Raw genomic sequence first — 27,970 nt, 5'->3', positions numbered from 1 at the left:
GCAAGCTGCAGCGGTACGAAGAGACTGCAAATCTTCCGCTGGGACTGCTGATGCTGCCCGGAGGGGCCGAGGGCGCCGGTGCTGCCGGGGCTGCCGGTGCTGCCGGTGCTGCTGGCGCTGCTGGCGGCGTTGGCGCGGCCGGGCAGCGGCGAGGAGGCGATCCAGTGCCCGCCGTGCTCGGAGGAGCGGCTGGCGCGGTGCAAGGCTCCGCAGGGCTGCGCGGAGCTGGTGCGGGAGCCGGGCTGCGGGTGCTGCGCGACCTGCGCGCTGCCCCGCGGCACCGCCTGCGGCGTCTACACCGCGCGCTGCGGAGCGGGGCTGCGCTGCTACCCGCCCCGGGGCGAGCCCCGGCCCCTCCGCACCCTCATGCACGGCCAGGGCATCTGCACAGACCTGGCCGACGTCGAGGCCATCCAGGAGAGCCTCCAGCCCCCAGGTGAGGCGGCGGAGGGGCGGCGGAGGGTGGGTGCCCAGGGTGGGTACCCTGGGTGGGTGCCTGGGGGTGCTTGTCCCTCACAGGGGCAGTGGCATGACCCCTGTTGGCACCAACCCACTCGCTGCTCACTCGGCAAGAGCTGTGGCCACTGGATTGGACTCATCAGGGACCTTCCCATACTTAGAGGGAGCTGATAAACATGATGAGGAGTGACTTTTACACGGATAGACTGTGACAGGGCAAGGGGAAGGATTTTAAACTAAAAAGGGAAGATTTAGGTTAGATGTTTAGGAGGAGATTCCTCCCTTTGAGGGCGGTGAGGCTCTGGCACAGGTTGCCCAGAATATTTCTGGATGCCCTTTGCCTGGAAGTGTTCAAGGCCAGGTGGGTTGAGCTTTGGAGCAACCTCATCTGGTGGAAGGTTTGCCATGGCAGGAGGGCAGAACTGGGTGGTCTTTATGGTCCCTTCCAGCCTAAACAATTCCATGACTCTAAGAAGCAGGATGGGATGGGACAGCACAGGATGGGAGTGCAGGGAGCATGTTCCAGGGAGGGGGCAGAGATAGGCTGCAGGAGACCTGGCTCACATTTGTGCCCTCCTTACCCTCCGTGGGCACAGCAGTGCTGCAGCCACTGGCACCACATGTGCAGGAGAGGTGAACCTTCACCTGCTGTGCCCTGGCTGCAGTGTGGCCCTGGACAGTGGGACAGTGTCCTGGGAGCACCTGCAGCCCTTGGGGACACATCCCAGCTGCCAGGGAAGCTCCTGTTGCACAGTGACCCCTGGGATGCTGCCGAGGGGAACAGGAAAGAGGCCAGGGGGCACCTGCTTCCCTGCAGGCAGGTCCAGCTGGGAGCTGGGTGGGAGCTGTGTGTGCCCTGCCAGGCAGGGCAGCGGGCTGCAGGAGGTGCTGCCAGGGTGCCCTGTCTGCCTTGCAGGTAGTGCTGGTAGCCCTCTGCCACACCCCTGGTGCTCAGGATCTGGGCTCTGAGAGTGGAGCCAGCAGTGGGAGCCCACCCCAGAGCTGTGCAGGTCACACCATGGCAGTGAAGCTGCTCCCAGGGAAGGAGTGTGGGGACCTGGTCCATTGGTGGTCCCCCTTTCCCACCCTGCAGGCTGTGACCAGGACCATGTCCCCTGAAGGTGGGGATTATCATCCCAGAATAATCTACAAGCTGGTCTGGCTGACCCTGGGTCCCCATGCGGGGTCACTTGGAGCCCCCTGAGGGGCAGAAGGGACTGCAGCAATGTTTGTCCTGCCCATCTGTGGGGCTGGATCCCACTTCCACTCCCTCCTTGCATATCTGATCCATGGCAGCTCCTCTGGTGTCCCTGCTGTGATGAGTGCCTGCATAAACCCCTCTGGCCACCCCCCTGCTGGGACAGGAGCTGGCACGGAGTGCTCGGAGCCCCCCTGTCCTGCCTGTCTGTCCTCATCCCACATCCTGCAGGAGCTGTCTGGGCTCCCTGGCCCGGGGCTGCGCCGCGCTGCCAAGCCCTGTTGGTTTTGGCCGTGCCCCGCGTAATGCAACATTTTTTCCCAGAGCCTTTAGGAAACAGACTTGCATTTTTTCCCTTCCTTCCCGCGGTGTTTTTGGCTTGGCCGGGGATGGGTGGGTGGCTATGGGAGCCGGGTCGCCCGCCGGGCACTGTGCTAGCCAGCAGCATCACAGGCAGCAGGATGGAGGAGAGGGCAGTGGGAACCCACTGTGTCCTGGACGGGATGTGGGCAGGACACTCACTCGATGCATCCAGGGGTACATCCCCCCGCGTGTCCCTGACCTGCTCAGCACCCCGGGGGCAGTGCGAGTGTGGGGCTGGGGGCTCCTTCGCCCCCACACAGCCCTGCCTGGCACAGCGAGGGCACCCTGGCATGGCGGTGCCTCTGATGCGTCCCCTCGGGAGCAGCAGGAGGGAATGAAGTGCCTGTTTGGGGGCAGGGGCGAGCGGAGCAGGTGCCCCCGGCTGTGCCCGGGGCCGGCGGCTGGGAAGCGGTTAACGCGCGGCTCGTACAGTAAACATTTTGCCTGGGGGCTCTGGCCGGGGGGCTCCGCATTCCAGGGAAGAGGCTGGGATCGGGGGGCTGGGCTTGCTCAGCAGTCGGACATGTCGGCTCCATAGCCGGGAAAAGCCTCTCTGCTCACCCAGGACCTGTGGCACCCACGGGATGTGACCCTTAGGAGGGGAGGGAGCAGTGGCTGCTTGCCTGATTTGTGACTGTTTTCCGTGGCAGTCTGGGCACCTTGAGCTGGACCCTGTCCATGCCACCTACTCCTGGCACTGCCAGCTCCAGGCTGGCTTTGGGGTCCCACTCCTCAGCCAGAACCCCGTGCAGGGGCTGGCTCCAGAAGGTCCCAGCCCTGGCTTTCCATCACAGCCGGTGGGTGGTGGTGGCTGAGCCCGTGTGTGGCAGCCAGGAGGAGGTGAGGACATATTCCCCAGCACACATGATGAGTGATTTAGTGTTGGGTAAATGATTATGTCTGGGAAAACCTGACCCATGGGAGCTGTGTTCGTCCCGTGTGGTCTCCATAAGCTGGGACAGATCCTGTTTCCTTTCTGTGTGCAGTGACTGGGAGGAATGGTGGTGGCTGAGCCGTGGCAGGACAGTGCCCAGGCAGGGAGGACAGGCTGGGCTCTGCCAGGCCAGGCTCACCTGTCCCCTGGCGTGGGGGCTTACCAACACTTGGGTTTCTGCAGGCTGGGTGCTGCTCCTGGCAAGGTTCTGGCCCCTCTGGGGAATCACCTGCACCTGCATTCCTTCTCCCTCTGCTGCATCCTGGCCTCCCCTGCCTCGGTCCCACATTGGGCACTGAGGTGGGAGGTGCTCAGTTGTGTTTGAGCACGGCGTGGGGACGGGCCAAGCTCCCAGCTGGCATCCCAGGCCAAGGGGCAGTAGGTGCTTGGTGCCTGTGCCCCTGCCACCCCCATCCCTGGCTCTCCATGCTCTTCCAGAGCCAGCACTTGGCACAAAGAGCACAGCCCTCCCAGTGCTGCCAAGTGGAGAGCCCAGGAAGCCAAGAGCCAGCGCTGCCACGGTCCTGCCAGGACCACCCACAGGTGACACTGGGGGCACTCAGAAGGGACATGGAGGTGCTGGGGCTCCCTGTGGCTTGTGCCATGCTGGCCACACACACGTGGATGTCCCTTCCACCCTTTGAGGCAGGTCCTTGGTGCTGGGGCTGGTGGCACAGGGGGAGCAGGGCTGGAGCTGTGAGGGTCAGTGACTTGTCTGTCCCCATGGACACACACACGAGGTCCCAGGGCTTTGCTGGCTGCCCCAGGCTCTGCTCCCACGGGATCCGCGCGGTGGAGCCGGAGCCCTTCACCGCTCCCTCGGGCTCTGTGAATCACGGATTCGGCACGTGACCAACCTCATTTGCAGCTCCCGTTAATTGAAGGCGATGCTGAATGACTCGTTTGTGTGCCCTGTCCACAGGCCGGCAGGAATCCTCCTCCTCCTCCTCCCGGGACAGGCGGCTGGTTTTTGTGTCCAGCGAGGTCAGCCCCCCCTGCCACCCCCTCGGCACCCACTTTCCTTTCCAAAATGAGCAGAGAGGCTTTCCTTGGCCAAATCGGGACCCCCCTACCCTCCATCCCTCCAGGGTGGTGGTGCCCATGCATAAGTGGCAGACTGGCTGGCATCAGGGCAGCGTGGGGCGTGGCAGCTCTGCGCTCCTCGCTTTTCCCAAGTCTTTGTGCTGAGGCTGATTTTCCGGTCCAGTCGGATTTCCAGGGAGGCGAGAGGTTCCCTGAGCTGCTGTGTGTCACTTAGCAGGGGACAGCAACCCCCAGGGCAGCGGCAGGGAGGGATGCTGGGGCTGCCGCGGGTCCCGAGCGCCGTCAGGAGCCGCCTCGCTGCCCGGAGGCACCGGCGTTTCATGTGACCTTATGAAAATGTTATTGGCATCTGGTTTTATTTAAGCCGGGAGATTTGATGCTCTGGAGGCGGCTGGGCGGGGGGATGAGGGGGGTTTGGCTGTGCCGGAGATCGGTGAGGGCTTCCCCTGCCTTTCCACGGCGTGGGAGCAGCGCATGGAGCTGCAGGAACTTTGGTCCCCGGTGCCAGATCTGCCCAGCTCTTCCTGTGTGTCTTCCCACAGGGACACAGGGGAGGCAAGGAGCATCCTTGCCAGAATCCCTGTGCCCCCAGCGGGGCTCTGCCACCAGTGCCCCCATTGCACCACAGCCTCATGGTTGGTGCCACCGGGGCTGGCGCTGGCACCGCTCTGTGCAGGGTCCTGGAGGCTTTGGGTTCGTGTTTCAAATTTCAAGGGCATGAGCTATTTCCTGGAAAAAAATGGACAGATTAAGCAAAAAGCAAATAACACCCACGAGGGAGGGGGCTTTGATTGGGGCTTCGCTCTGGACTTTAACCGGGCCCCCAGGAGCTGGGCCAGCAGCCCTGCACTGCAGGGACCGTGGCAAGAGGACCGGGATGCCGTGGGGATACAGTGGGCAGGAAGCTGTGGCTCTAACCCCCTGCCTGCCTGTGGGAAGGGCCAGTGCCAGGCATCACCCAAAAGCCCCTGTCCTGGCACTGTGAGCCCCTGGGTGTGACCACCCCCTGCCTAGTTTGGGAAGGTTTTCCCTGCTGCCAGCTGCAATATTGATTTGTTTAAGCCCAACCCCAAGATAACCTCAGCCACTTCCCTGCACAGCCCAGGTGGGCTGGGGGGCAAAACACTGCCCAGGCTGTGCCTGGTGCAGCTCTGAGCACTGGAGGACCCCTGACTCCTGGGGTGTCCCCCCTCCACGGAGTCTTCACGGGCCCCAAACCAGAGGAACCGGCAGCTTTTTAAAAAACTAAAGTCACGCCGAGCGCTCGTCTCATGACGCTCTGTCCAGCTGCCAACATCTGGGCCGGCAGCTTGGCTGCGCTCCTGGCGCAGGCGGGGGTGCCAAGTGCCGCCTTTTGGGATCGGCCCCGCGGGAGATTAACTTTCTTATTCCAGGAATTTCTTCTTTCATGTCTTGGCGAGGGCCGTTCCCCACAGCAGAGCACGGCTCCACTCCCGGCCGTGGCGCCCGGTGCCGCCCCGGGCCTGGCGGGGGCTCAGCTCCACCAGTGCCTCCACTGCCACTGCAGATTTTGGGGGCACCGGGGGCGTCCTGGAGCTCGTTGTCAGTGTGTCAGTGTAGCTGCAGTGCTTGGGTGAGCACCTGGTGACACGTGGCTGGCAAGGGCACAGCCAGACCCAGCAGGCTGGAGCCACTGCCCAGCACTCGCAGCAGGCATTTGTGACCCTACAATAACAGACACACGGCAACAAGTTGTTAGTTGTGGCTAATGAGTAGGAAAAACTCCCAGGAGTCTTTCCCAGTGCTGCAGGGAGCTCAGCCCAGTGCAGTGAGTGACACCTGTGGGGACCAGAGGCGGTGACGTGGCACCTGCCAGAAACCACTGCATGGTGTTCCTTGGGGTGCAAGTGGCTCTGTGGACACTGGGGCACCGTGGGGGCTCTGCCACCCCCAGGGCTGCCTTGTGACACTGCCCTTGGTCCGTGTCTCTGCAGAGAAGGAGGAGATCGACCACCCCAACAACAGCTTCAGCCCCTGCAGCATCCACGACCGCAAGTGTCTGCAGAAGCAGCAGGCGAAGAGGGTCAACAACGGCAACAAGATGCGCAGCAGCGGGAGCCCTCACCACCGCGAGGACACGCGGGTCATGGTGAGCGCCAGCAGGGCTGGGGAGGGCAGGGTGGGTGCTCCAAGGTGGGGGTCTGGGGGCTCAGGGCCAGCAGCATGTGCCCAGCTCAGCCCTCCCTTTGCCCAGGCACAGGGCTCGTGCCAGAGCGAGCTGCACCGGGCGCTGGAGCGGCTGGCGGCCTCGCAGACCCGGACGCACGAGGACCTCTATGTCATCCCCATCCCCAACTGCGACCGCAACGGCAACTTCCACCCCAAGCAGGTAGGGTGGGCTCTGACCTCTCACGGGGGACTGGGAGGGGGATTTTGTAGAGCCAAGGTGAGACTGGGAGGGGGTCGTGATCGAGGGGACAGTGACAAGGCGCGGCACAGCCTGCCTGGCTCCTGGCTTTGGTGGGAATCACCCTTTGGGAGCTGGGGGCAAAAACCCCAGGTGGGATGAGGGTGGTAAAGCCTCAAAGAGAGCTCCTGGCTGCCACAGCTGCGGGGTCCAGGCGGGGTGTCCTTGACTGAAGCCATGCCCGCAGTGTCACCCGGCGCTGGACGGGCAGCGGGGCAAGTGCTGGTGCGTGGACCGCAAGACGGGCGTGAAGCTGCCGGGCTTCCTGGAGCTGAAGGGCGACTTGGACTGTCACCAGCTGGCCGACAGCATGTGAGCGTCACCGCGGCGGCCCCGCGCCGTGCAGGGCCAGGACCCCCGCCGGGGCTGCCCGGGAGAGAAGGAGAGGGGACGTGAGTGCTGAGCAGTGCCGGGGGACCCCGGGATGCGCCTCGGATGGCTCGGCGCTCTGCGGCACCGCCATGACCACTACCAGCCACCGCCAGGGACCCCGGCGTGCGCCAGCCGCGCCTCCATCCCGCACGGACACGGCCTGGGTGATGCTGCCCCGGGAGCCTGGGCTCGGGCTGCCAGGGTGGAGTGGGCGGGGCACACCCTCGATGCTGCTGCTGCTGCTGCTGCCCCGTGGTGCCCGCGGTTTTCAGCCTGGCCCCGCGGGTAATTCGGACACCTGGCAGCTCTGGGGGGGTGGTGGCAGCATGGCATTCGCAGCTCAGTGCCCTCCGTGCCACACCTCTGCACGGGCAGCAGCAGAAGTGCCTCATCCTGCCCTCCCTGGTGGTGAGAGGCTGCCCAGGCAAGGACTGGGGGACCTGGAGAGACCCCCCTGCCTGCATGCCACCCCAAGTTTGTGTGTGAAGGGCAGTGTGGCCACTCAGAGCAATAAAAGACCTTCCCCCTCCCTGCTGCAGCCCCCAGCCCCACAGCCCAGGACCTCCTCCCCACATCCCAGCCCCATCCCTGTGCAGGGACAAAGCCTCCCATCCGTCCTGTCTCCCCCTCCTCCATCCTGGGGTCCGGATCCCCTGGCAAGCAGCATTGAGGGGGAGGTGGAGGGGTGAGGGATGCCCAGGAAACACATCCCAGGGGGAAGAGCTTCTTTTGGTTTGAGTTTTTAATTTCTTCCCCAAATTTTTTACTATTTAAAAAATGTTGTTGGTGGCATCTAATGAGTGACTGTGTGGCCCCGAGGCTGGAATTCTCCATCTCCAGGGACCAGGGCACTGCAGTGATGGCTCCTGTTTCTCCTTGGCCAATGTGACAAAACTGGGATGGATTCTGGAATGTCTCCATGATGGGATCTGCAGATTTCACCAGCACAATGCTCTCAGCTGAGAAATTGTCACTGGTTTTGTACCTGGTTTTTCTTCAAGCCGGGATGGAAATTTTCACATAGAAATGCCATGGAAAGTGTGCCAAAGACAGAGGGGACCTCCCCAATCCCCTCCTGACCCACCCTCTGGCTCCATGGCCTCAGTGGTAGCTTTTGGTTTTCCAGGTGGATTTGTCCTGTCCGAGGCCCCCCCGATGGGAACGAAGTGTTTCAGTTTTAGTGAAACACCCTCTGCCCTGTGCCCTGGCACCCTTAATAACACACCCTCGATGCTGTGCCCTGCCACCCCTGCCAGCCTTGCGCCCTGCCACTGCCAGCCCTGTGCCCTGCCAGCCCTGTGCCCTGCCAGACCCTGCCTCCCTGTGCCCTGCCAGCCCTGTGCCCTGCTCACACACAACTTCGAAACCGAGTCCATTTCCCGGGACAGTCCTCGGTGGGGAGGGCGTCCCTGTCCCTGCCACCAGGGCCAGCCCCAGTGCCAGTCCCCTGCGGCAGCGCCACAGCAGGACAGGGTGCGGCGACAGCGCCAGCCTGGTGGCCTGGGCCACTCCCCGTGCACACCAGGGCGGGTCCAGCGGGTCCTGTCCTGTTTGGGGCTGCTGGCACTGCCGATGGCACGTCCTGTGTCCCGCTCCGAGGGCTCCAGCGTCTCGCGGCGTCTCTCCTGTAGTTTAGGGCTGTATTTACACCCCGCCATGTACCAGTGTCCCCACCCCCAGCGCGACCCCTGGAGCCCAAGGGGTCCCTGTCCGTCCCTGCCGGGCCAAGCCCGTCCCGTCAGATTCCCGTGTAGCACCGACCTTTTACAGTACACTTGAACCTTTGTATCCTCAAAAAATGTAATTGCTGTATTTAATTTCCCGTTATTTGTGTTTCTGTCCGGTGTGTTTTATCTTTTAAATTATGGGAGGGGAGGAAGGCAGAGCAGGAACGAGGAGGCTGTGGGTCCCACTGGTGTGGGGACAGCCTCTGGTCACCCCCTCTGCCCAAGGACCTGGTCTGGGTTTGGGCTTCAGCAGCCTCTGCAAGAACTTCACTGAGCAGGAATAGGGTGGGAAACAAATAATTCCTTGCTTCCTCATGACTCCCGGCTCGGTGTCTCCACCGGGAGGATTGTCCCTGTCGGCCCCACACAGGAGCAGCGGCGGGGCCGGAGACGGCGCCAGGCTGGGGAGGGGACCCTGGACCCGCTTCAAAGTTCAGGGGCACGCAGGGACGGGCACCGGCTGCTCCAGGGACACGGGCTCACGGCCAGGCAGTGCCACCAGCCTTGGCGAGCCACAGGTGCCTGCTGGTGCCAGGGTACACCGGGCATCTCCAGCCCCGCTCGGTGTTTTGGGAGGGTGGCAGGATGAAGATGGGAGATGTCCCAGCACAGGAATTCAGCAGCTGCACACTTCCCAGTCGTGGCTTCGCTCTGTCCCAGTGTCTGCAGCCAGTGCTGCCCGGGTCATGGCCCAGGAGGTGGCTGAGGCTGTGTTTGGTGGCTCCCGGGGCTGGCAGTGCCACCCGGGCTGGCGCCAGCCCGATGCTCCGGTTACCGGAGCCGGGGCGCCGGCGCTGCTGGCCTTGTGCAAACAGCTCCAGGATGGGGCTGCAGCCAACACAGACAGCCCAGAAATCTGCTGGCACGGCACCAGAGAGGGCCAGGCTCCTGTGCCCTAGCCCTGTGCTGATGCTACCAGGGCTGGCCAGGCTCAGGGGGCAGCACGACCCCCCAAAGCACCGTGTGGAGCCAAAGGCTTTGCCTGTCCCCACTCCCAGCTGCTGATCCTGACCAGCAACACAATAACAGAGTCCAGCCCTGGGGGTCCTGGGGCTGCCCCAGGGTCTCAGGGCTCAGGTCCCACAGCCCCAGCTGCCTGGGACCTTGGGGAGCTGCAGCCCCCTCGTCCCTGCAGCACGCTGGGGACAGCAGAGGCACCTGGATCCCTTGGGCACCAGCTCCCGAGCCCACCCTGCAGTGCTCAGGGCAGAGGGATCAGGGGGACAAAGCTGCTTCTGTCTCCTCTTGGTGCCCTGTGTGCTCCCCCTGCAGTGACCCCAGTATCTGTTCTGGTCATTGCCAAGAGTGGCCACAGCTGGACCTGCTCCACAGCCTGGCAGGGGCACAGGGACTCTGCCCTGGGTGATCTGTTCAGCTGCTCTGGAGCAGAGCGAGTGTCTCCATTGCTGCCATCCCTGTGGTGTTGTTGAAAAATGTTCTATTGCTTTATTGAAAATACCCCTGAGAGAGTTCATTAACATGGGGGCCAAAATTAAACCAAAGCAGAGGTACCAAATGAGAATTAAGGTAGAGAAGAGCATGGTGGCCCCAGAGCTGCTTTCTGCTCTGAGCTACAGCACGAGCTGACCCTTCAGCTGCTGCAGATCATGGCAGCACCGTCTTCCTCGAGGCCCTGCCAATTTACGTCATCTGAGAATCCGGCCCAAATTCAGGCAAGGCATTTCCAAAAACCTGAGGTTTCGCTGTCATGAAAATGTCACCATTTATTTCCCAGCTCTCTGCAATGCTGGGAGGCTGAGCCCTGCCCGTAACCCTGCGCTGCGTAAAAGGGCAGGAGAATTTCCCAGCACCAGGAAAAATGCGCTGCTCTGTCATTCCTGCCCGTGGATGCTGCTTGCTCCTTGAGGGGAGCTAGGTTTCCAGCCGGAATTAGTCATTTTATACACTTTGATTTGCAAAGCTGCCTCTTTGTGCTGCTCAGGGGGTGATTCCTCCCCCAGGCTTTCCCTCCTGCAGCACTGGGGTGTCAGGGCTGGGTCCCCAATGGTGGGAGCTCAGCTCAGCTCCACGACCTCCCCCAGCCCAGACACCCCAAGACCAGGGGACCTCGTGGCTGGCGGTCCTTCAAAGCACATAGTCCAGCTGAGGGGCAGTGGTTCCGTAGAGAGCACAGCTCCCATCCCTTCTGAGGGCAGCCAGTGCCCCATGGAGAGGCTCGGAGGAGCATCTCACCCCACCAGAGCTGAAAGTCTTTAGCTGAAGCTCCTGATGCATAACAAAAACAAATTCAAAATATATGCTGTTGCCAAAATGCAACCCAGAAGCAGGAGAAGGGGAGCAGGAGAAGCTCAGCGGTGTGTGGGCAGCTGCTGGCCCCGAGTGTCCCAGGGCTGTGTCCCTATGGGCTGGGCAGGAGCTGGCGGAGCAGGTCGATGACAAGGGACACTGGCTGCACGGTGTCGTACTCTGCAAACAGGTGACAGAGGTTCTCCGAGTCTGTCTGGCTTTTGGCCACGAACCCAAAGATTCTTTGAGAAAGAAAAGAGGCTTATTCAGTTTGCATCCAGGAATCTGAAGGAATAGGCTGAAACCAGCCCAGCCACAAAGCCAAATCCCAGTTCCAGCAATTCCACCTTGGCCCTCTCCCCAATCACGTTTCCTTGGAAGCCAAGCAGCCGGGAGGAGCATTTTTGGCAAGGCTTCCCCAGCTGTGAAAAGATTCTTGAGCACAAGGTAGAGCCAGATATAAACTCACTTCCTGAACCCAGCACAAGTCCCTGGGAAGGCTGTGGGATTTGGACGGGGGGTTCTGCATGAGGGGATGTGGAAAACTGGGCTCAGCCAAACCTCTCATCCAAACCTACAGAGCAACCCCCGCCAAAACTTCACCCATCAGTCCCACGCCTCATCCTGCCACCATGGTAACTTCTATCACATCCCCTCCTCATTTTTGAGCTCATTCTTTGCTGCTCTGCAATGCAGCAGCAGCATTCCCCTGGATTCCAGCCCCCCACTCCATGCAGGACGTTCCTGCTCTTACCTGGAGGACTTGCAGTACTTCTGCCACCTGGGGGAAGAACAGAATTGGAGTTGCTCAGAGGCTGATGTTTAACTCATCCCATCAGCTGCAAAGCCAAGGGTTATGTTTAGATCCACCCCAGCACTGTGTGCTCGGGGCAGTTTTATGGGATTTGGGATTTGAAGTGGTGCAGAGGCACTGGGAAGCACAGGGAAGGGAGCACAGCGAGTGGCTCCGACAGGCACTGCTGCCCAAAACTCACTTTCTGTTCTCAGGGTCCATCCCACAGAACCTGATGGCAGCCAAGGGGTAGTGTCGCCTGAAAAACACCCTGGAAGGGGAGAGGGAATCGTTAGGAAAGGGAATGGCCTGGGAAAGGACACAAATTTGCAAACCCTGTTGTGCTTGTGGGAGAGTGAGGGTCTCAAAGCACCCCAAAATCCCACCCCTGCAATGCCACCACGCCCAGCACCCCTTGCTAAGGCACCAAACCCATCCCAGCATGGTGACACGGCTTTGTCCAACCAGGGCAGGATTTCCTGAGGCTGCGAGGTGAGCAGGGAGCTCCGTGCAGCCCACCCTGAGCTCTCACCTCCTCTGCACGTCGGTCAGCGTGACGCCCTGCTCCGTCACCCTGAAGTGCACCAGGGTTGGGGTGGGCAGCGTCTCCAGCTCCAAGGTGCAGGAGATGCCCTTCAGGATGGCCGGGGCTCCCGTCAGCGTCTCCACGTTCACTGAGCTGAGGTACAGGACGTTGCACACTGCAGGGACAGCACAGGGCACGGCTCAGCACGGATGTGACCCGGGCCAGAGCCAGGGCTGGGTCCCGGGGGTCATCCTGCAGATCCCTCACGTGGACCCGGGGCAGGTTTGTTTTGACGAAAATTGAAAAGATTTGGTGACTCAGAAATTCTTCACTAATTTAGTTTGGTTTGCCTTAATTCTTTGCACTAATTGTTGTAAAAGTCAAAGTATTTAATTTCCCGTTTCTAAATGTCACATTTGCTGGGGTTTTTTTTGTGTTTATTACATATTTCCTTTAATGAAAAGCAGAAATACCCCAAGCTAACGAAGGGCTGACGGCCAACCTAAAACATGACATTTCAGGCTGATTGAGCTGTTTAAAGGGCTGTTCTGGGTCAAACTAAACTTTCCAGCTTGCCAACTGATTTTTCAGAATTTCCAGCAAAACAAAGCAGTCCCCAGCTCCCCAGCCTGCGTTGTGACCCATCCTGCCCTTCATTCTTTGCTCTCACCTGGAGCCCACCCAGGCTGAGGTGCACAGACCCTTCCCCATCCTGTCCTTTGAGGGAATTTCAGCAGCCCCTGACTGCCCATCCCTCTCCTAAAGCTCCAGCTGTTCCACCCCCGCTGAAGCCCATCAGGAGAGAGGCTTAAAAATCAGGAACTCTTTAAAACTGTGGAACCCGGGGGTCTCTTATCAGCCTCACGACCTCAAGAACTGTGTTTTCAAGCAACTTGAAGACCCAAAGTCTCCTTTCCTTAAAAATATCAGGTTCCTTTCAGCCCAGGAAAAAAAATCTGCCGAAATCCTGCAGCTATTTCCTGGAGGGGGATGTCGACCCCTGCACAGGGGTGACCTGCTGCTGTCACAGTGTGCCCAAGGCTCCAGCCCTTTGCCAGCAGGGCTGTCCCCAGGGCCAGCAGCTGGCTGCTGTCCTCACCTGCAGTTTTTTTAGCCAGGGACAGGGCAGGCTCGGGGGCGCAGTCAGGGCTGTCCTCTCCATCAGCGAGATCTGCACAAAGCACAAGCAGGAGCAGTGATGCCACAGGCCAGGCTGGGCTGGTCACCTCTTTGGCCCTTCCTTATCTCTCAGGAAGGCTCAAAGGCCCAGGACCACTCTAATTGCAGGGGTTTAGAGCAGTAATTAACTTAATTGTCCTTCATTTCCCTCTCCATTCACCTCTGATCTCCCACTCCTACTTCCCTTGCCCTCTCCACCCTCCCGTCCCCAGGTCAGCTCTGCAGGTCCCTGCTCCACCTGCAGCCAGGGCAGCAGCCCCTCGCAGGCACCCGGGGGGGGCCTCAGACCCCTCCCCACTGCAGGACCGAGCCCACCTCCCCTGAGCAGCAGGAGGGGCTGCTCGGAGCCCCCCTCCCGTCGCTCTCCTACCTCGGGTGGGGATGCTGAGCTTGCAGGGCAGTGCCAGAGGGGTGATGGAGTGCTGGTAGACGAAGGCAGAGAGGCTCCCTGCAACCAGAATTGTGAGTTTTTTGGGGGGGGCTGTTGCCTGGAACCCCCCCAACCACATTCCTGCACCCTGCAACAGTGTCGCAGGGAGCTCATGCTCCTGCTTTGGAGCCACGGTGTCACTGTCAGGGAAGTGCAGGCAGGAGCTGGGGGGTTCCTGTGCTGGCAGGGGTGCCACACATTCACTGGTGCTTCCAGGGGCTTTGGGAGCAGCTCCTGGGGCTGCCAGGGCTGCTGTCCTTACCAAAATACAGCTCCTCGCTGGCGCCCTTCAGGTGAACCCCTTTGGTGGAGGACTCGATGAGGAAATGCCTGACGAGGTCACTGCTGTCCTCGCCTGCAAGAGGAGCCACAACCAGCATCAGCACCGGCCCCATGCCACCGTGTCACCCCTGGCCACCCCAGAGTCCTGCCCCAGGCTGTTTTGTGCCACCATCACCCCAGTGAGAGGAAGAACAGGCACACACAGGCGCTCTGCCAGCACCTCCCACACACCGCAGTGCTGTGGCTTCTCTGTGGCTTTTTTTGAGTCGTTCCAGTCAAACCCTTGAAGCAGCCCCCCCCGAGCACCCCCTTACCTGGCTGGCTGCCGGAGGGAGAGCCAGGAACCTTCATGGCCAGCCCGAAGGAGCCCCGGAAGGAGGTGCTGTCCCTCACCAGGAACGCGCCCGGCTCCTTGTCCCTCAGCAGCTGGATGGCTGTCAGAGCACAGGCAGGGGCTCAGCCGAGCACAGCAGGTGCCCTGCTGCTCTGCAGGGAGCCCCTCCTTGGCAGCAGCAGCAGCAGCAGCTCTGCAGCGTGTGCCAGGGACACGCACATCCCTGGTGTGGCACCGACTGCAGCGTCCCTGGCTTGGTCCCACAGGTCCCTGCAGTCCCCAGGACACTCAGACCCTGCCCAGGCCACGCTGTGTGACAGCAGAAGAAGCTTTGCTGGGCTTGGAGGACACAGAAGGGCCGTGGCACAGCCCTTGTTCCCCCCTCAAGCTGTGAGAGGGTCCCTCCACACCCACCAGCCCCCAGCAGGCTTTGATTTGCCCCCAGTGAGTCCCCACAGGGACACCAGAGAGCTCTGGGGACAGAGCCTGTCCCGCCTCACCTCGGTCCCTGCTGATGCTTGGCTTGAACCAGAATTTTGATGTGTCCATCACAAACTTCATGGTGGGCTGCCCAGCCCTCAGGGGACCTGCAAGAGACCACAGGGTGTCAAGGCCAGCAGGAACCTGAAGGACTCCACAGATGGCAGAGCCCAGCAGAGACATTTCTCTCTCAGGGTGGCCGGGGCTGAAGGTTTTTCAATCCTTTTCTCCCCACTCCTCAGAATAGCTCGTTCTCCATGTAATTCTCTCTCTTGGCAGGCTGTGATGTAGTGCAGAGAGGGTCACATGGAGTCCCCTGGCAGTGCCAGCCTGCCCAGCCCTGCACAATCCACTGGACCATGGGATTTACACCAGGATCTGACCCACACACCCTCTTGCCATTCCCATAAGGATCCCAATTAAAACCCTCTGCCCCGAGAGCTGCCTCTGCTCATCTCCTGCAGAGAACAATAGCCCCAGTGTCTGCCCTTGAATGAGGGACCTTGTGAACCCTGGTACCTTTGGGTGTCCTCAGAGCAAACGGGAGCCCCAGCCCCTCCTCCCAGCCCGCTCTGGGTCTGCAAACAGGCAGGACGACAGCACAGAATGGTGTTTCTCATTCTCAGGTACTATAAATAGGTGCATCTGCATCTCCTGGAGGGAGCAGAGCATTCCTGCCTGCTGAGCCCACATCCCAGGACACCGGTGGGCACAAAGCTGTGCCTAATCCTGGGTCACCACCCTCATCCTGGAGCCCACCCGGACCACGGGGAGACACAGCAAGGAGCTCCAGCAAGCGCCTCTCATCCTTTGTGCCTACAACCCACAGCTACAGCAGAGTGAGAACGGGGTTTTCTGCCCGTTTCCCAGCAGATGTGGGCTGTGCCCTGCTCCCTGCCCTGCCCTGTGACTCACTGTCCGAGAGGCAGCTGAGCGCGGGCGCCGACTGCGCGTTGTTCAGCCCCCCGAGCCTCGGGGCCGGGCTGCAGCCGGCCGGGGGGGGCTGCCTGCCGCAGCTGGGGGGGGCTTTGGCCAGCTGGGGGGGCCCATCTCCCTGCTCCAGGCACCCGTTGACCAGCAGCACCGGGATGTCGGATGTGGAGGTGAGGATGGAGGGGGGGCAGCTGCTGGCCTGGCCCTTCTGCGCCAGGGAGGGGCTGGGGGAGCCGCCTGCCCTGGGCTGGGGGGAGCTCTGGGCAAAAGCCTCCCTGGGGTGGGGCACGATGGCAGAGGAAGGGGAGCAGGGGCTGCCCAGGGAGCTGGCGGGGGACAGCGAGGCAGCGGCCGAAGCATCCGAGTCGTCGTTGTGGAGAGAGTGGGTGCTGCTGCAGGAGGGAGACAGAGCAGGGATCAGGGGGGTGTTCACACCTAGAAACCATCCCAGCCACTGCGCCAACCCCGCAGGGCTCCATCTCCCAGCCCAAGGAAGGAGGGGCTGCCCTGTGCCCCTTGCACCTGGCACAGGTGGCATTTACCTGCCCAGGATGTAGCTGGTGTCAGAGCCAGGGCTGGTGGAGAGCTGGGACACCCAGCTCCCCCTCTGCCGGGCCCTCAGCACCTGCACGGGCTTTAGCAGATTGTCAGCACCCGGGGAGGTGCTGAGAGCCCCGGGGCTGCAGGAAACTGTGTCCGTGTGTCCTGCCAGGCACTGCCAGGGTGCGCTGCTGCTCTCGGATGCTTTGGTGCAGCTCAGCGTGGCCGGCTGGGGACTCGAGGGTCCGGGTGGGCTCGAGAAAACCACGCTGTCACTGGTGCTGTATTTGCCTCCCAGGGCTCCTTTTTGGGGCAGGAAGCTGTTGGTCTGAGGGGACCTGGAGAAGGGGGTGCCCGAAGGGCTGGGGGAGCCCTGGGGCAGGTCGGGGCACGTGGCTCTGCCCGGTGTCAGCTCGATGTACTTGATGTCTGCAGAGAGAGAGAGAGAGGAGGTCATGAAGGATTTGGTGTGTGCAAGGTGGGCTCCTTATCAAAGCTCTGTGAGGAACATGTCTGTCCTTCCTGCTGTGAATTTTGGCTCCCCTCTGCAGGGCTGGGGGCCCTTTGCTGAGACCCTGTGGGTGCTGATTCCTCACAGACCCCAGGGAAGGCGGAGTGACCCCCCCGTGCTGGCAGGCTCCCAGGGAAGGGGGTTACGTGCGGTCACGTCTGGCTGCTCAGACCCCCCTGGCCAGCATTACCCAGCCAGGACCTGCCAGGACCTGCAGCCAGAGGTGGGTGTTCCCTCCAGCAGCTGCTCTGTTTGTACCTGACTCAAGAGAAAAACACCTGGCTGCTCCCCCTGGGGTGACGTCAGGCCCTGCAGAGGAGCAGGGGGACGTCACCTGGCCCCAGGTACAGCTGGGCAGTGAAAAAATGGAAAATCCACGTGGGACAGGGGCAGATACAACATTTTTGGGGTACAGGACCAGCCATGCTGGCAGCAGCACAGACCCGAACAGGGGCTGCCTGCTTCCTCCTCCTTTCTCCCACCCTGCACAGATTTATCTAGGGCAATAACTTCTCAGGCAGTCCCTGTGCCTGGATCCTGCTGTGGGATTCTTCCTTCTCTTCCCTCCCTGCTCAGAGCCAGCCCCTCCACGTGCCATTGGTGCCACAGGAACACACCTGCCAGCATCTCCTGTCCAACGCCCTCAGTGGAACCTCACAGCCAGCACCTGGTTCATGTCAGCTCCAGGCTTCCTTGGACAAAGCCAGCATTTCTGGCTGAGCTGGAAGAGGCTTTTAGCAGGAGACACTCCGACTTGATTTGAGTGCTTGCAGCCACGGCAGATTCATCACATCCCAGGGAGGCTGCTCCCGTGGTTAATCACTTAATCACTCCAGTGCCAGAGGTGTGCACCTCCCTTCCAGTCTGGACGTGCCCAGCTTTGCTTTCAGTGCCTGGTTCTTGCCCTGCCGTGGAGTTCAGCAAAGTTCCTCTTCTCAAAGGTGTTTCTCAGAAAGGGAAAATCCTTTATGCTGCAGCAAACTGCCCTGACAGCCCTGAGCTCCCTGCCCAGGGTCTGACAGCTCCTGATGGACCTGCTGGCCCTGGCTACTGCAAGCAACATCCTGAGCCCTGGGGCACGGAGCTGGATGAGCAGGAAAAGCACAGGGCTGTACAGGAGTGACTCCCTGAGCCCCTTTGTGCCAATCCCAGCATGAAATTGGATAAACACAGCCAGCCACGAGCACCAAGGAGGGTGAGCCAGGAGGGCTGGTCCCCAGTGGGGACACAGCAGGACAGAGCCAGAGCCCTTGCCCCTCCTCAGCCCTGGGGGCAGCTCTGTGCCACACATCCTGGCACCAGTGCACAAACCCTTACAGCAAGGGTTGGATGATTTTTGTCCATATCTCCCCAAAAGGAGAAAAAAATGGGGATTTAAATTGTTCTTTAAAGAACTGACAAGAGTCTGTGCACCAGGCTCATGAGAGGCCTTTTACCTCCTACTTCTCTGCCTTTGCTCTTCTTATCACCTGTGGTTAAACCTCAAATATTTGCTCAAGACCTTGGCAAGTTTTCCAGCATCAAGGAGTGGCAAAAGTGCCACAAACACGGAGCCCAGATGTCACGCAAGCCAAGATCTCCTTTCTCCTCTAGGAACTAGAAGGATCCAGAAGGAATAGTGCCTGTCATGTATGTACCTCCTGTTGCTGCAGCATTTCACAGACTGTGCTGAGCTGGGAGGGACCCATCAGGATGGAGTGCCATGTTTAAAGCTTCCTCAGGGTCTCCTAGACAAGAACAGCCCCCTCTCACCTCTCCTGGGCACCTTCACTCCCTGCCACCCTCACACCAGGGCACAGCTTGCAGGGCTGGAGCAGGTGAGTGAGCAGGGCACTGCACTATGGAGGAAGTTTGTGTAAAAAACCAAAGTCTGTTAAAAGAAAATGAAAGCTGGAGTGAGGCTTTCCCCACTGAATTCGTGGCCAGCTTTCCAGATGTTCAGTTCCACGCTTGGAGCCAGATTCTCCAGACCACTAACACGTTACCTGTGGAGCTGCCTGGGGCTCCAGCCCCCGAGCAGGGAGTGGGTCAGGCACTGAGCAGCCAGAGCTGCATCTGCACTTTGTCACAGTGTTTTATCTGCGAGGCCGCCCTGTCCATCCCAGCAGGAAGCAGGGACACTGTCTGCTCTGGGATTGCCTGGCTGCTGCAGTGCTGCAGCACCAGGACCCTCCACCCACCTCATCCTCCTCCAGCCCCACCATGCTCATGTTTGCAAGAGGGCTCAGGGAGAATTGAATTTATTTTTGTCTTTAACATCCTCGCGTTTGGCCTTGCTGTGGAAAGGAGCCTGGGGACTGATTGTTGAGGTATTTCTGTGTGTAAAGACAAGCACAGGCAATAAAGTTTTTGGGGAGCAGTGAGACTTGAGGCACCTGAACCACCCTAGAGCTGTCCTGCCAGCAGTGTCAGCTCCTCATGTGCTGGGGCTGCCCCATGCACAGGGTGTTGAACACCTAAAACGAGCAGGAGAGCCCTGGCAGGAACATTTGGGTCAGGAGCAGCTCACAAATCAGAGCTTGGGCTCAGGGACGCCAGGGAAGAGTTGCACAAGGGGTCACATAAGGCACTGTGAGCAGAGACGGGGCTGGTATGTGCTGCTGCTGCCTTGCCTATGCCAGGTATGCTGCCCAGGGAGTGCACAAGCCCTGGAAAAAGAATTTCCCTGGCAAAAGAATTGGGAGCACTTAAATGGGATGGTTGTGCAACACTCGATACCTTAGCCCAGGGCTCTGGAAATCTGGCTGCAAATCCCTGTGCTCCCACAGGTCAAGTGTGACCCTGGGAAAGGTTCTGCTGCCCTTGAGGGGAGCAGGGTCCTCACTGGGCATCCAGGGCCAGCCACTGGTGGTGACAACTGGGATTAGAAGTTTTCCAACAGCTGCAAGTCCCGTTTGTAATGAGAATTGTTTCCTTCAAACACAGGGAAGTGAACATCAGGTAGAACTAAAGGCTGGTTACCCTGCTCCTTTCTTTGAGCTGCCTGGACATGAGACACATCAACAGTGACCAGACAGGGCTGTGCAAGCCCTGGAGTCAGGCTGAGCTTGGACACACAGCTCCTGCTCCTTAATCTGGAACCCTGATGTCAGGGCACAGCCCCCACGCTGATCCCCCTGGGGACAGCAGGGAATGTCCCTGGTGCCCATCCCCAGCCTCCCCAGGAGCACAGGACCCCGTGGGGGTCATGGGACAGATGTGTGCCCAACCCCTCTGCCCCAGGCTCTGATTTCCACCAGATGGGAGCTTCACAGCCCCACACCCTTTCTTTGCCTCACCTATTGCCTCCTGCTCCTGCCTCTTGGTGGCCACAGCGTCCCCCTGAGCAGCAGGCTGGCCTGCAGCCCTCACCGGCCTGCAGGGCAGCGGCTGGAAGGTCGGATCAATCTCTAGGATCATCTGGTTGAGAGTCTCTATGGTTATGTCCAGGGAGGGAGACACTGGCTGAGCCTCAGGCTCCGTGCTGGCGTTCTCCTCCTCCTCCTTCGGCTGGCACGGAGCTGGGGGTCTCTCCAAGGAGGAATTCTGCTCTGCCACGGGCTGGGCTGCACACCTGGGGAGCAGGCGAGCCTTGGGGTGCACCATGGAGGGGGGCTGAGCCCAGGTCTCTGTGGAGTAGTAGACGTACTTGCCGGGCAGCGTGGAGCAGCCCGGGTACCCTGCTGGGTGCAGGCTCTTGCTCTCCTCCGGCGAGGAGATGCACACAGTCTGTCCAACACGCAGCACGTGGGATTCTATGACCTGGGACATGCTTTGGTTTTCCGGTTTCACAGCTCAGAGGCCAAGGGAAACCTCCTCCTTCTCCTCCTCCTCGCCTCCTTGCTCCACCAGGGACCTCAGACCCCGTCTTCAATGCAGTCTCCAGCAGGACAGGAATCTGAGGAATGCAGAGAGGAGTGGTTACACAGGCATGCCCCGGGCAGGAGCAGACCGCAGCGGAAAAGTCCATAAAAACGGGGATTTGGAGTGAAAGCTGGAATTCAGCTCGTATGAAAACGAGTCACCCCGTGCTGCTTTTCCAGCCCCTCCAGCCTCTCCTCCCAGTGCCACAGCACAGCCGGGCAAGCACACGAAGGGCTCGTTGGCAGCAGCTTTGCAGGATTCAAAGGCCTAAAACGGAATCCTGCTTTTTTTTATTTTTTGCTTATTTTCTGGATTAAGAACGAAATGAAGGCTCTAGCAGCCTTCCCATGGGACCCTGACCCCCGGAGCCAGCCAAGGACAGCCAGCAAGGCTGGAGCCCCGTGGGGCAGAGAGCTGGAGCTGCCTGCCAGGGCAGCGTCCTGCAAGAGGGTGTACAGCTAATCCAGGGGTTTATTTTCCTGGTACAACACAAGTGTGGAAGGCTGCGGACGTGGCTGCTCCCTCAGTGGTGCTGCTCAAGGAATCTGACTGCAGATACCTTTAGAATACTTCACTTCAGGCAGAAAGTGTTTTTTTTTTAAAATTTCCCATTATGAACCCCTATGGAATGATGTTGGCTTCCATCAGAAGTCTGGGAAAAAGGGTCTTGGGAGGCTGTTTGGAGGTGGGGAAGTTTTCCTGGTGCATCAGCAATCAAATGGGGCTGGGCAGGAGCTGTCCCTCAGCAGCATGCTGCCACCTTCACTCCTTGGCCTTGGGGCGGGGACAATAACCTGGACCCACTGTGGCAGCCAAGCCTGGCATCTCCGTGCTGGGGCCAGCCAGGCCTGTGCCAGCACCACGCCATCCTCTCTGCTCCCTGGGGAGGGCAGAGCTGGTGGGGAATGTCCAAAGCTCTGCTGGCAGGAGTTAACCCCACAGCTCGGGGCTCCCTCTCCCCATCCCGTGTGGATTTAGCGTGTGACACAAGCAGAGGGGCACTCTTATTAAAATATTTGCCCTGTCCTGCACCAGCCTCCAACGACTGACTTATTTACCCTCTTATTCCGGGCTGATTAACGATGGAGTCACAGGATTAGGAAGCAGACACGTTGCTCCGAGGCAGCCGAGCAGGAGCTGGGCTGGTGCCCTGCGTCACCGGCTGCAATCAGTGACTAACTGCCCTGCCAGGTGTTGGGAGCAGGAACGGGGGGTGGCTCCAAGCAGGGCAGCTCTGCTGGGTTATATAACCCCGGAGAAGCCCCATGTCTTGCTAGAGAGACGCCCGGAGCACCCCGAGCTCACCAAGTGTAGGGAATTAGAAGGAAAACATCGCTGCTGTCTGCTGCTGCTGTCAGCACCCGGCCCGGGCGAGTCACGGCAGGTAAAGCCCCCTCCAGGGCTTCCGAGAGCTGCAGGAGTGAATAAATACCTCAATCCCTTCACCTCGCTGGCAGCCGTGTCTCCTGAGCCCCGGAGAGGTTTCTGTCACAGGAGGGAGCAGGGCTGTGCTGCAGGAGGGGAAGCACCTCCGGAGCCTGAATTAGAGCAGCCCAAGGCAGCTCTGAATTGTTGCTAATTATTCCTGGAGGTGGGAACCTCTGGGAATTTGGGGCTGTGCTGTCGGAGCCAGGTCTGCCCCAGCTCCCAGAGGGGATGGGCTGAGTCTGGGGTTGGTTGTTCCTGCTGGGAAGGGATCTGCCCCACCTGGGGGGCTGCAGGTGGGGGGGTCCCTCCTCTGACTGCAGCAGTGCCACAGGTGCCCTCCCTGCTGGCTGTGCCATGGCCAGCACCAGCCTCTTCCCTGGCATTTCCAGACCCCATTCCCCGGGCACAGAGGGTGCAGCAGCAGGCTGAGACCCAGCCCCACTTCCCCCTTTCCTGGCTGGCCGTGCCAGGGCTCTGCCCACAAAATTTGTGTCACCTCAGGTCGCGTTCCAGCACAGCTCTGCCAGGGGGTGCAGGTCAGAGCCCAGGTCAGCAGATGCCCACCTTGGGAAGCCACCCGAGGCCTGCTGGCACGGCAGGGGCACCGTGTGCCAGCTCTGCGTGAGCAGTGCGGCGTGGTACAAGGCTCGGAGGGAGCGTTTGTTAAATATAAAAAGAAGAGTCATTCCAGGTCAAAAACACAAGCGAGATGGAGTGAAAATTGGATTCTCCCCTGGGGAGAAGAACTGCCTGGCTCCAGTCAGCATCCACAAGACAAGGCTGGTTTTAATTTAAGTAGGTACAGAAATAACGTGCAGGATGCATGAACCAGGGCTGCCGGGGCCTCCAGGAGCATGCACGCAACAGCTTCCCTCCTTTCTTGTACTCCTGCCCCGAGTTTTTGATCTTTCTCAAGTGTGATGCTGCCAGAATTAGCCTCCAAACCTCATTTCTCCTCCCTTCCCTTCCCTGGGTTGAAGTGAGAGGTCTCCCAAGCTCCTCAGAGGAATTTTGAGCCTCTTGTGCTTGGAGGAGCAAAGGAGAAGGGTTGAGATGAAGGAGGGGAACCACGGGGTGGCTGCTGGCCACCAGCATGGCACGGGCAAATGCTGCCCACAGGGACCAGGACCTCCCCAGAGCCACAGGGAATGGCACACCCTATGTACAGGCTGGGCAGGGCCTGGCTGTGCCCCCTGGGCAGGGAAGAGAGGCCAGGCATGGGCACAGGTGGCAGCCTGTACCACACTGTGCCATGAGCCATGCCCTGGGCTCTGGGCAGAACCAGGGCAGCCCTGGCAGGGGGAAGCCCAGCACTGCAGCCATGCCCAGACAGGCTGGTCCAGCTGGGTGGAAATTCCAGGGAAGGAGCTCTGTTGTCTGAGCTAACTCCAGGCTAGCACAGAAAGATGGAAATAAGCTGGCATGAACACAGCCAGGCTGGAAACGGCCGAGTTCCTGCTACTGGGAGCAGACTGTGGAGCACAACTCCCTCTGAGCTGAAGGGGACAAGTCACAAATTCCTCATGGACACTTTTAGTCCTCAGTGAGGGACCTGCTGTAGCAGAGACCCACTCTGTGGGGTCAGCCCAGCGAGCCCTGCTCCAGCCCAGCTTGGCACCCCTGCAGCAGGAAAAGGAGCTGGGCTGGGGGTGTCACACCGGGACTGGGGCACCCTCGTGGGGTGCAGCGTTCGGAGGGCTGCAGGGCTCTCCTGGGCGCGGCTGCCAGGAGCCGGGTGCCCCGGGGCCAGGGCTGTGCCTGGCACACCCCGATAAATGCCCTTCCCAAAGCCGCCGGGCACGGCTCAGCGCCGGGGATGCGCACGGAGCAAAGTCCCTCCTGCTTCGTCCGCCAGAGCTCGGTGGGACCCCCCCAGCCCCCGGCTGGCTCTGCCCTGGCACCGGGCGGGGCAGGAAAGGGCAGAGCTGCCCCGCAGCATCGCCGGCAGCTGCACGCTGGGTGTCCCGGCGCGGTTATTTGCAGCTCAGACATACGAGCCGGGACACAGCCTCGCCCCCTGCCTGTGCAGACCCCAAAACAGCTCAGCCAGCTGCCAAGGCTGCTTGTTTTTCCTTGCAACGTGAGCCCCGGGAGCCTCCCGATGACAAGGCTGTTACACATCCCTCCCCTGGCCAGGGAGGGCAGAGGGAGCTGCTGGGACACCCAGAGCTCATCGCGCACGGTTTAATCACCGCGGGCCACTGGCCTGGATTAGAGGGGCGTGCTGGGGGGACGGAGGGAGAAAGTTCCCATGGCTGTGCTGTGTTTTCCCCGCAGAGCAGGGAGAGCCGCGGTATCACATGGCAGATATTAATCCAGCCCAGCGCCGGGGGGTTCCAGCACCTGGTGCTGCCCTCCCACGCCGGGGGAGAAGGGGACTCGGTCAGAGCCTCCTCCCTCGCTCGGACACAGCGATTGGGAGCCTCAGCAGCAAGAAAAAGAAGCGTTTGTGAAATCCCAGACAGCATCTTGGTATCTGCCCAGCCCCCGGAGCCGCAGGATGGGGCAGCATGAGCAGCGCCAGAGCAGGATGTTTTTGTGGGGCAACGAGAAACCCTCCAGTGCAACCCGAGAGCATCCCCAGCAGGAGCCACCCACCCCCGGTGACCCCCCCTCCCAAAGTGCCGCTTGTTTAGCAACACTTCAGGCTTCTGGAAGGGTCTCCAGGCTTTTGGAGGAGGCGGGTTGTCAGGAATGTTGAAATCGCTGCTCCAGCAGCTCCCCCTCCCACTGCATTACAGCCTTTTCCTCTCCCGGGACAGCTCTTCCCCCTCTGGCAAGAGCTTCTCTGGGTACAAGAGCAGCACAGAGCCTGCTCCTCGTTTCCAAGAGAGGTCCCAGCACAGCAGAAGTTTCCCCTCCCCTCTTTGTGGGTGAGCAGTTGACATGGGAGGCTCAGGGACAACAGTGGCTTTAGAACAGGGTGTCTGTCTAAAAATAGGCTAAATTAGCAACTCCTAAGAATGTTTGAGACGAGTTACAGGAACAGACACTAACGAGCTCCTCGGAGCACAAGGCAGGATGTTTCTTCTCTGAGACCATGGGAACATCTCCCTGCAGCCCGTGTGGGACCCAGCAGGCAGCATCAGAGGACTCTGCACTGTGAGAGGCTGCTCCCCTGCATTTCAGGGGTGCCAGGGGCAGGGAGAGGGTGGCAGCTGCTGCACGGGGGGGCCCTGCACACTGTAGGTGTTTCAGAAGGGCCCTGAGCATCTGTGCTGGCCTGGGCACATCCCCTGCAGTGCCCAGCGCTGCAGCCAGGCCTGCAAACCTCATGAAGCACCAGAACATGCTTCAGGCTCTTCCCTAGGGTCCAAAAAGTAGATATGGGACTAGATTAATTTCCTCCCCTTCCCAGACTTCATTTTCCTCTCAATACATCTACCTACACCAGCAGCAGACCCAAGCACTCCCACCTGCAGCTTCTGATAATCCCTCTCCTCTGACACGAGCACGGAGCCCAGAACTTGGTTTTGGTTTCACAGCACAGGGTCACTGACCCCATTCCCTGTGCTTTGACCTTCCTGGCTGGCTGTGGCTTAAAAAGGTTCAGTGGTACCACAACGCCCTGAGTAACTCACTCAGAGCCCCACGCAAACCTCTGCTCCCACATGGCACTTTTACTGCCTTGAACTCTCCACAACTCCCTCACCACAGCCTCCCACGGGGAGGAAGGAGACACTGGAGCACAACCCCAGCCACTTCACCTCAGCTGAGGAAACACGCACCTGGACACATGCACAGACAACAAACACCACTGCAATGCTTAAATAAGCTTCAAAAGGGTAACAAAGGTAATTGCTCATGTCATAAACCCCACGGAGTGCTGAGAAAAGCTCAGAAGCTCAGCTAGAGCAATGTGCATAACTCCACACCACTGCTCCCAGCACTTTCCAGCAGCCTTCCCCACCCTGGATCAGTGTTTGTCCCCTGGCAGCGCTGCTGGGGCAGGAACAACCACATCTCGGCTTGTTTGAGACCCCTGAGGCAAGGAGGATGAGGAATCCTCCCAAAGCAGGAGATCAACCCCCAGCAAAACGCAAAGCAGCAGCAAGAGGAGCGAGGGAAGGGAAGAATCGATACGAGCTGCACGCAGCGTTAGCATGAGAACTGAAAGGAAAAAAAGGGACTTGGAAGAGGCACGGCAGAGGCAGAGCTGCCCTGGGAAGGGGGACTCGGGGGTACCTGGGCTGCAGCAGCTCGTCCCCGCTCCGGCGCGGCTCCGCTGCAGCGCCCGCAGCTCCTAAAGCACCTGGGTGCGTCCGGGCAAGGAGCGGCTCCTCCGGGAGCGGGGATTTAACGGGAGCCCGGGCCCTCCCACCTGGGCCGAGCCTCGCCGCCCCTCCGGGCCCCGCAGGTGTGGTGCGAGAGGGAAGACCCAGACGCCGGGTTTGGGGTTTTTGGGGTGGCAGAGCGGGGCTGGCGAGGGGTGAGGCTGCCCCGGGGCACCGGGCACGGGCTTGAAGCTGGAGCAGAGCAAGGTAAAGCCTTGGGGCAGGTGAGGAGTCGGTGTTACAGCTGCCAAGGACTGCCCCTGCATCCCTCAGCATGGTGGTGTTGGTGGGGACTCTGCTTCAGCCTGTCCGAATTTTGGCTGTCAGCTGTGACAATAAATGAAGAGGGAACAACAAGCACAGGCTCCTGTCCAGCTGGAGCATTGGAGCTGAGTTCCCCCTGCTTCTTTCCAGGGGTGCCAGGCAGCACAGACACATTGTGGGAGGAGCTGTAGGCTTGGGGACAGCCTGTCCTGGGTCACTGCCTCGTGGCGAAGGTGCTGCCTTGAGGAGGGAGGGAGATTGGTTCAAAGGGAAAGACATTATCAGTCTGGTTAAAGGGCGTCTGTCGCCATCCAAGGGCCTGCCACGCCGTCATCACTGCACTGTTATCCCTGCTGTACTACAGGGAGAGGATTGAAAAACGTACTGAGAGGTAGCCGAGGCTCAAACCTGCCTTTGCAGCGTCCAGCCCAGAGCAGACCGGCCTGAGTGCTGCACTCAGCATTCCCACTCTGGGAACAGGGGAATATATATAATAAATAACCCCCAAGCATCCTGCTGGATTGCTGCGCATTCTGGCTCAAGGGCTTCTTCCAGTGTCAGTGGGCACAGAGCCGTGGAGCAACCTTTAAAACCATGTCTCTGAAATATCCTTTTTCAAGGAAACTGCCTATTCTGCTGCCCATAAATGCCTTGGGCTCGCTGCAGTGTTGCCACACTGTGAAAGGACACTTTGAAACGTCTGATTTTATCAGGAAATAGGCCATATAAACTCCCTGCCTTAAATTCCTTCATCTCACTTTACAATCTTTCCAACCTTTCATTTATTACCAGCTATTGTTTTTTCCTGTCCTTACATCCCTGGGCAAACAGTTTGACACAGCCAGCACAGCCCCTTCCCATCTGTGGGATTGCTTGGGAGTGATTTCCTGGAAGCCTTCCTTTTCCTGGCTGGTAAAGTTCACCTGGATGACATCCTTGACAGATGGAATTTCTAACCTGAGGAGGTTCAGTGTCACACACACATCAGCCTGACTCCAGCTGGAGGGGGCCAGAGGGGAGGAACGTTGGGTTGGGTCCCTCAAGCTGAGCATCTCCTCTGTGCTGGGGTGCTTGGGTGGTTTTAAAGGACAGGGAAGCACCAAGGCTGGGGAAGGAGGAAGGTTTTGGCAGTAGAACAAGGTGTCTCCATGCTCTGGTCCCAGGTCTGAGCACCCAGCACTCTGTTCACAGCCCTGGGAAGCTCAGAAGGACAAAATGTGCTCAGGGCTAGGCACAAATCACCCCAAAGTGACTCTGTGCTGTGCCACCCCAGTGCCCAGCTCCAGCCAGCACCTGAGGGGGGACTGGATGGGACTCACCTGAGCCAGAGTGGCCTCCCCAGAGGAAGGCACTGTCACCTCCACTGTCACTGTCCTCTGTC

General features: G+C 60.0%; 2 protein-coding genes across 2 annotated transcripts; one reads left to right on the top strand and one right to left on the bottom strand.

The window, feature by feature from the left end:
- The first annotated feature begins 64 nt into the window (after nucleotides 1-64).
- IGFBP4 (insulin like growth factor binding protein 4) lies at nucleotides 65-8,005 on the top strand. Its single transcript, XM_039697336.1, has 4 exons — nucleotides 65-436; nucleotides 5,954-6,108; nucleotides 6,214-6,348; nucleotides 6,614-8,005. The coding sequence occupies exons 1-4, from the start codon at nucleotides 367-369 to the stop codon at nucleotides 6,740-6,742; spliced, it is 489 nt and encodes a 162-aa protein (XP_039553270.1). The 5' UTR covers nucleotides 65-366; the 3' UTR covers nucleotides 6,743-8,005.
- A 2,218-nt stretch (nucleotides 8,006-10,223) lies between these two features.
- TNS4 (tensin 4) lies at nucleotides 10,224-26,332 on the bottom strand. The gene is made up of 13 exons (XM_039697335.1): nucleotides 26,237-26,332; nucleotides 20,059-20,657; nucleotides 16,272-16,698; nucleotides 15,712-16,121; nucleotides 14,817-14,903; nucleotides 14,297-14,416; nucleotides 13,963-14,055; nucleotides 13,641-13,718; nucleotides 13,191-13,262; nucleotides 12,098-12,266; nucleotides 11,768-11,836; nucleotides 11,527-11,553; nucleotides 10,224-11,014 (listed from the first exon to the last, which is right to left on the bottom strand). Exons 2-13 carry the CDS (start codon nucleotides 20,528-20,530, stop codon nucleotides 10,885-10,887), a joined length of 2,154 nt encoding a protein of 717 aa, XP_039553269.1. The 5' UTR covers nucleotides 20,531-20,657; nucleotides 26,237-26,332; the 3' UTR covers nucleotides 10,224-10,884.
- Between the last annotated feature and the right edge of the window lie 1,638 nt (nucleotides 26,333-27,970).

Source organism: Passer montanus, unplaced genomic scaffold, assembly GCF_014805655.1.
Source record: "Passer montanus isolate IOZ18808 unplaced genomic scaffold, ASM1480565v1 scaffold117, whole genome shotgun sequence".
NCBI lineage: Eukaryota > Metazoa > Chordata > Aves > Passeriformes > Passeridae > Passer > Passer montanus.
The sequence above is the reverse complement of the archived record's forward strand: the minus strand, read 5'-3'. Positions and strand labels throughout refer to the sequence as shown.

Bases quoted from the DNA above. Each gene is read 5' to 3' on its own strand.
- IGFBP4 (XM_039697336.1), top strand. From the start codon at position 367: ATGCACGGCCAGGGCATCTGCACAGACCTGGCCGACGTCGAGGCCATC. The intron at 6,109-6,213 runs GTGAGCGCCAGC...CCCTTTGCCCAG, and splicing joins GCGAGGACACGCGGGTCATG to GCACAGGGCTCGTGCCAGAG. The intron at 6,349-6,613 runs GTAGGGTGGGCT...CCATGCCCGCAG, and splicing joins GCAACTTCCACCCCAAGCAG to TGTCACCCGGCGCTGGACGG.
- TNS4 (XM_039697335.1), bottom strand. From the start codon at position 20,530: ATGTCCCAGGTCATAGAATCCCACGTGCTGCGTGTTGGACAGACTGTG. The intron at 13,263-13,640 runs GTAGGAGAGCGA...TGCTTTGTGCAG, and splicing joins GCTCAGCATCCCCACCCGAG to ATCTCGCTGATGGAGAGGAC. The intron at 11,554-11,767 runs GTGAGTTTTGGG...TTCTTCCCCCAG, and splicing joins ATGGACCCTGAGAACAGAAA to GTGGCAGAAGTACTGCAAGT.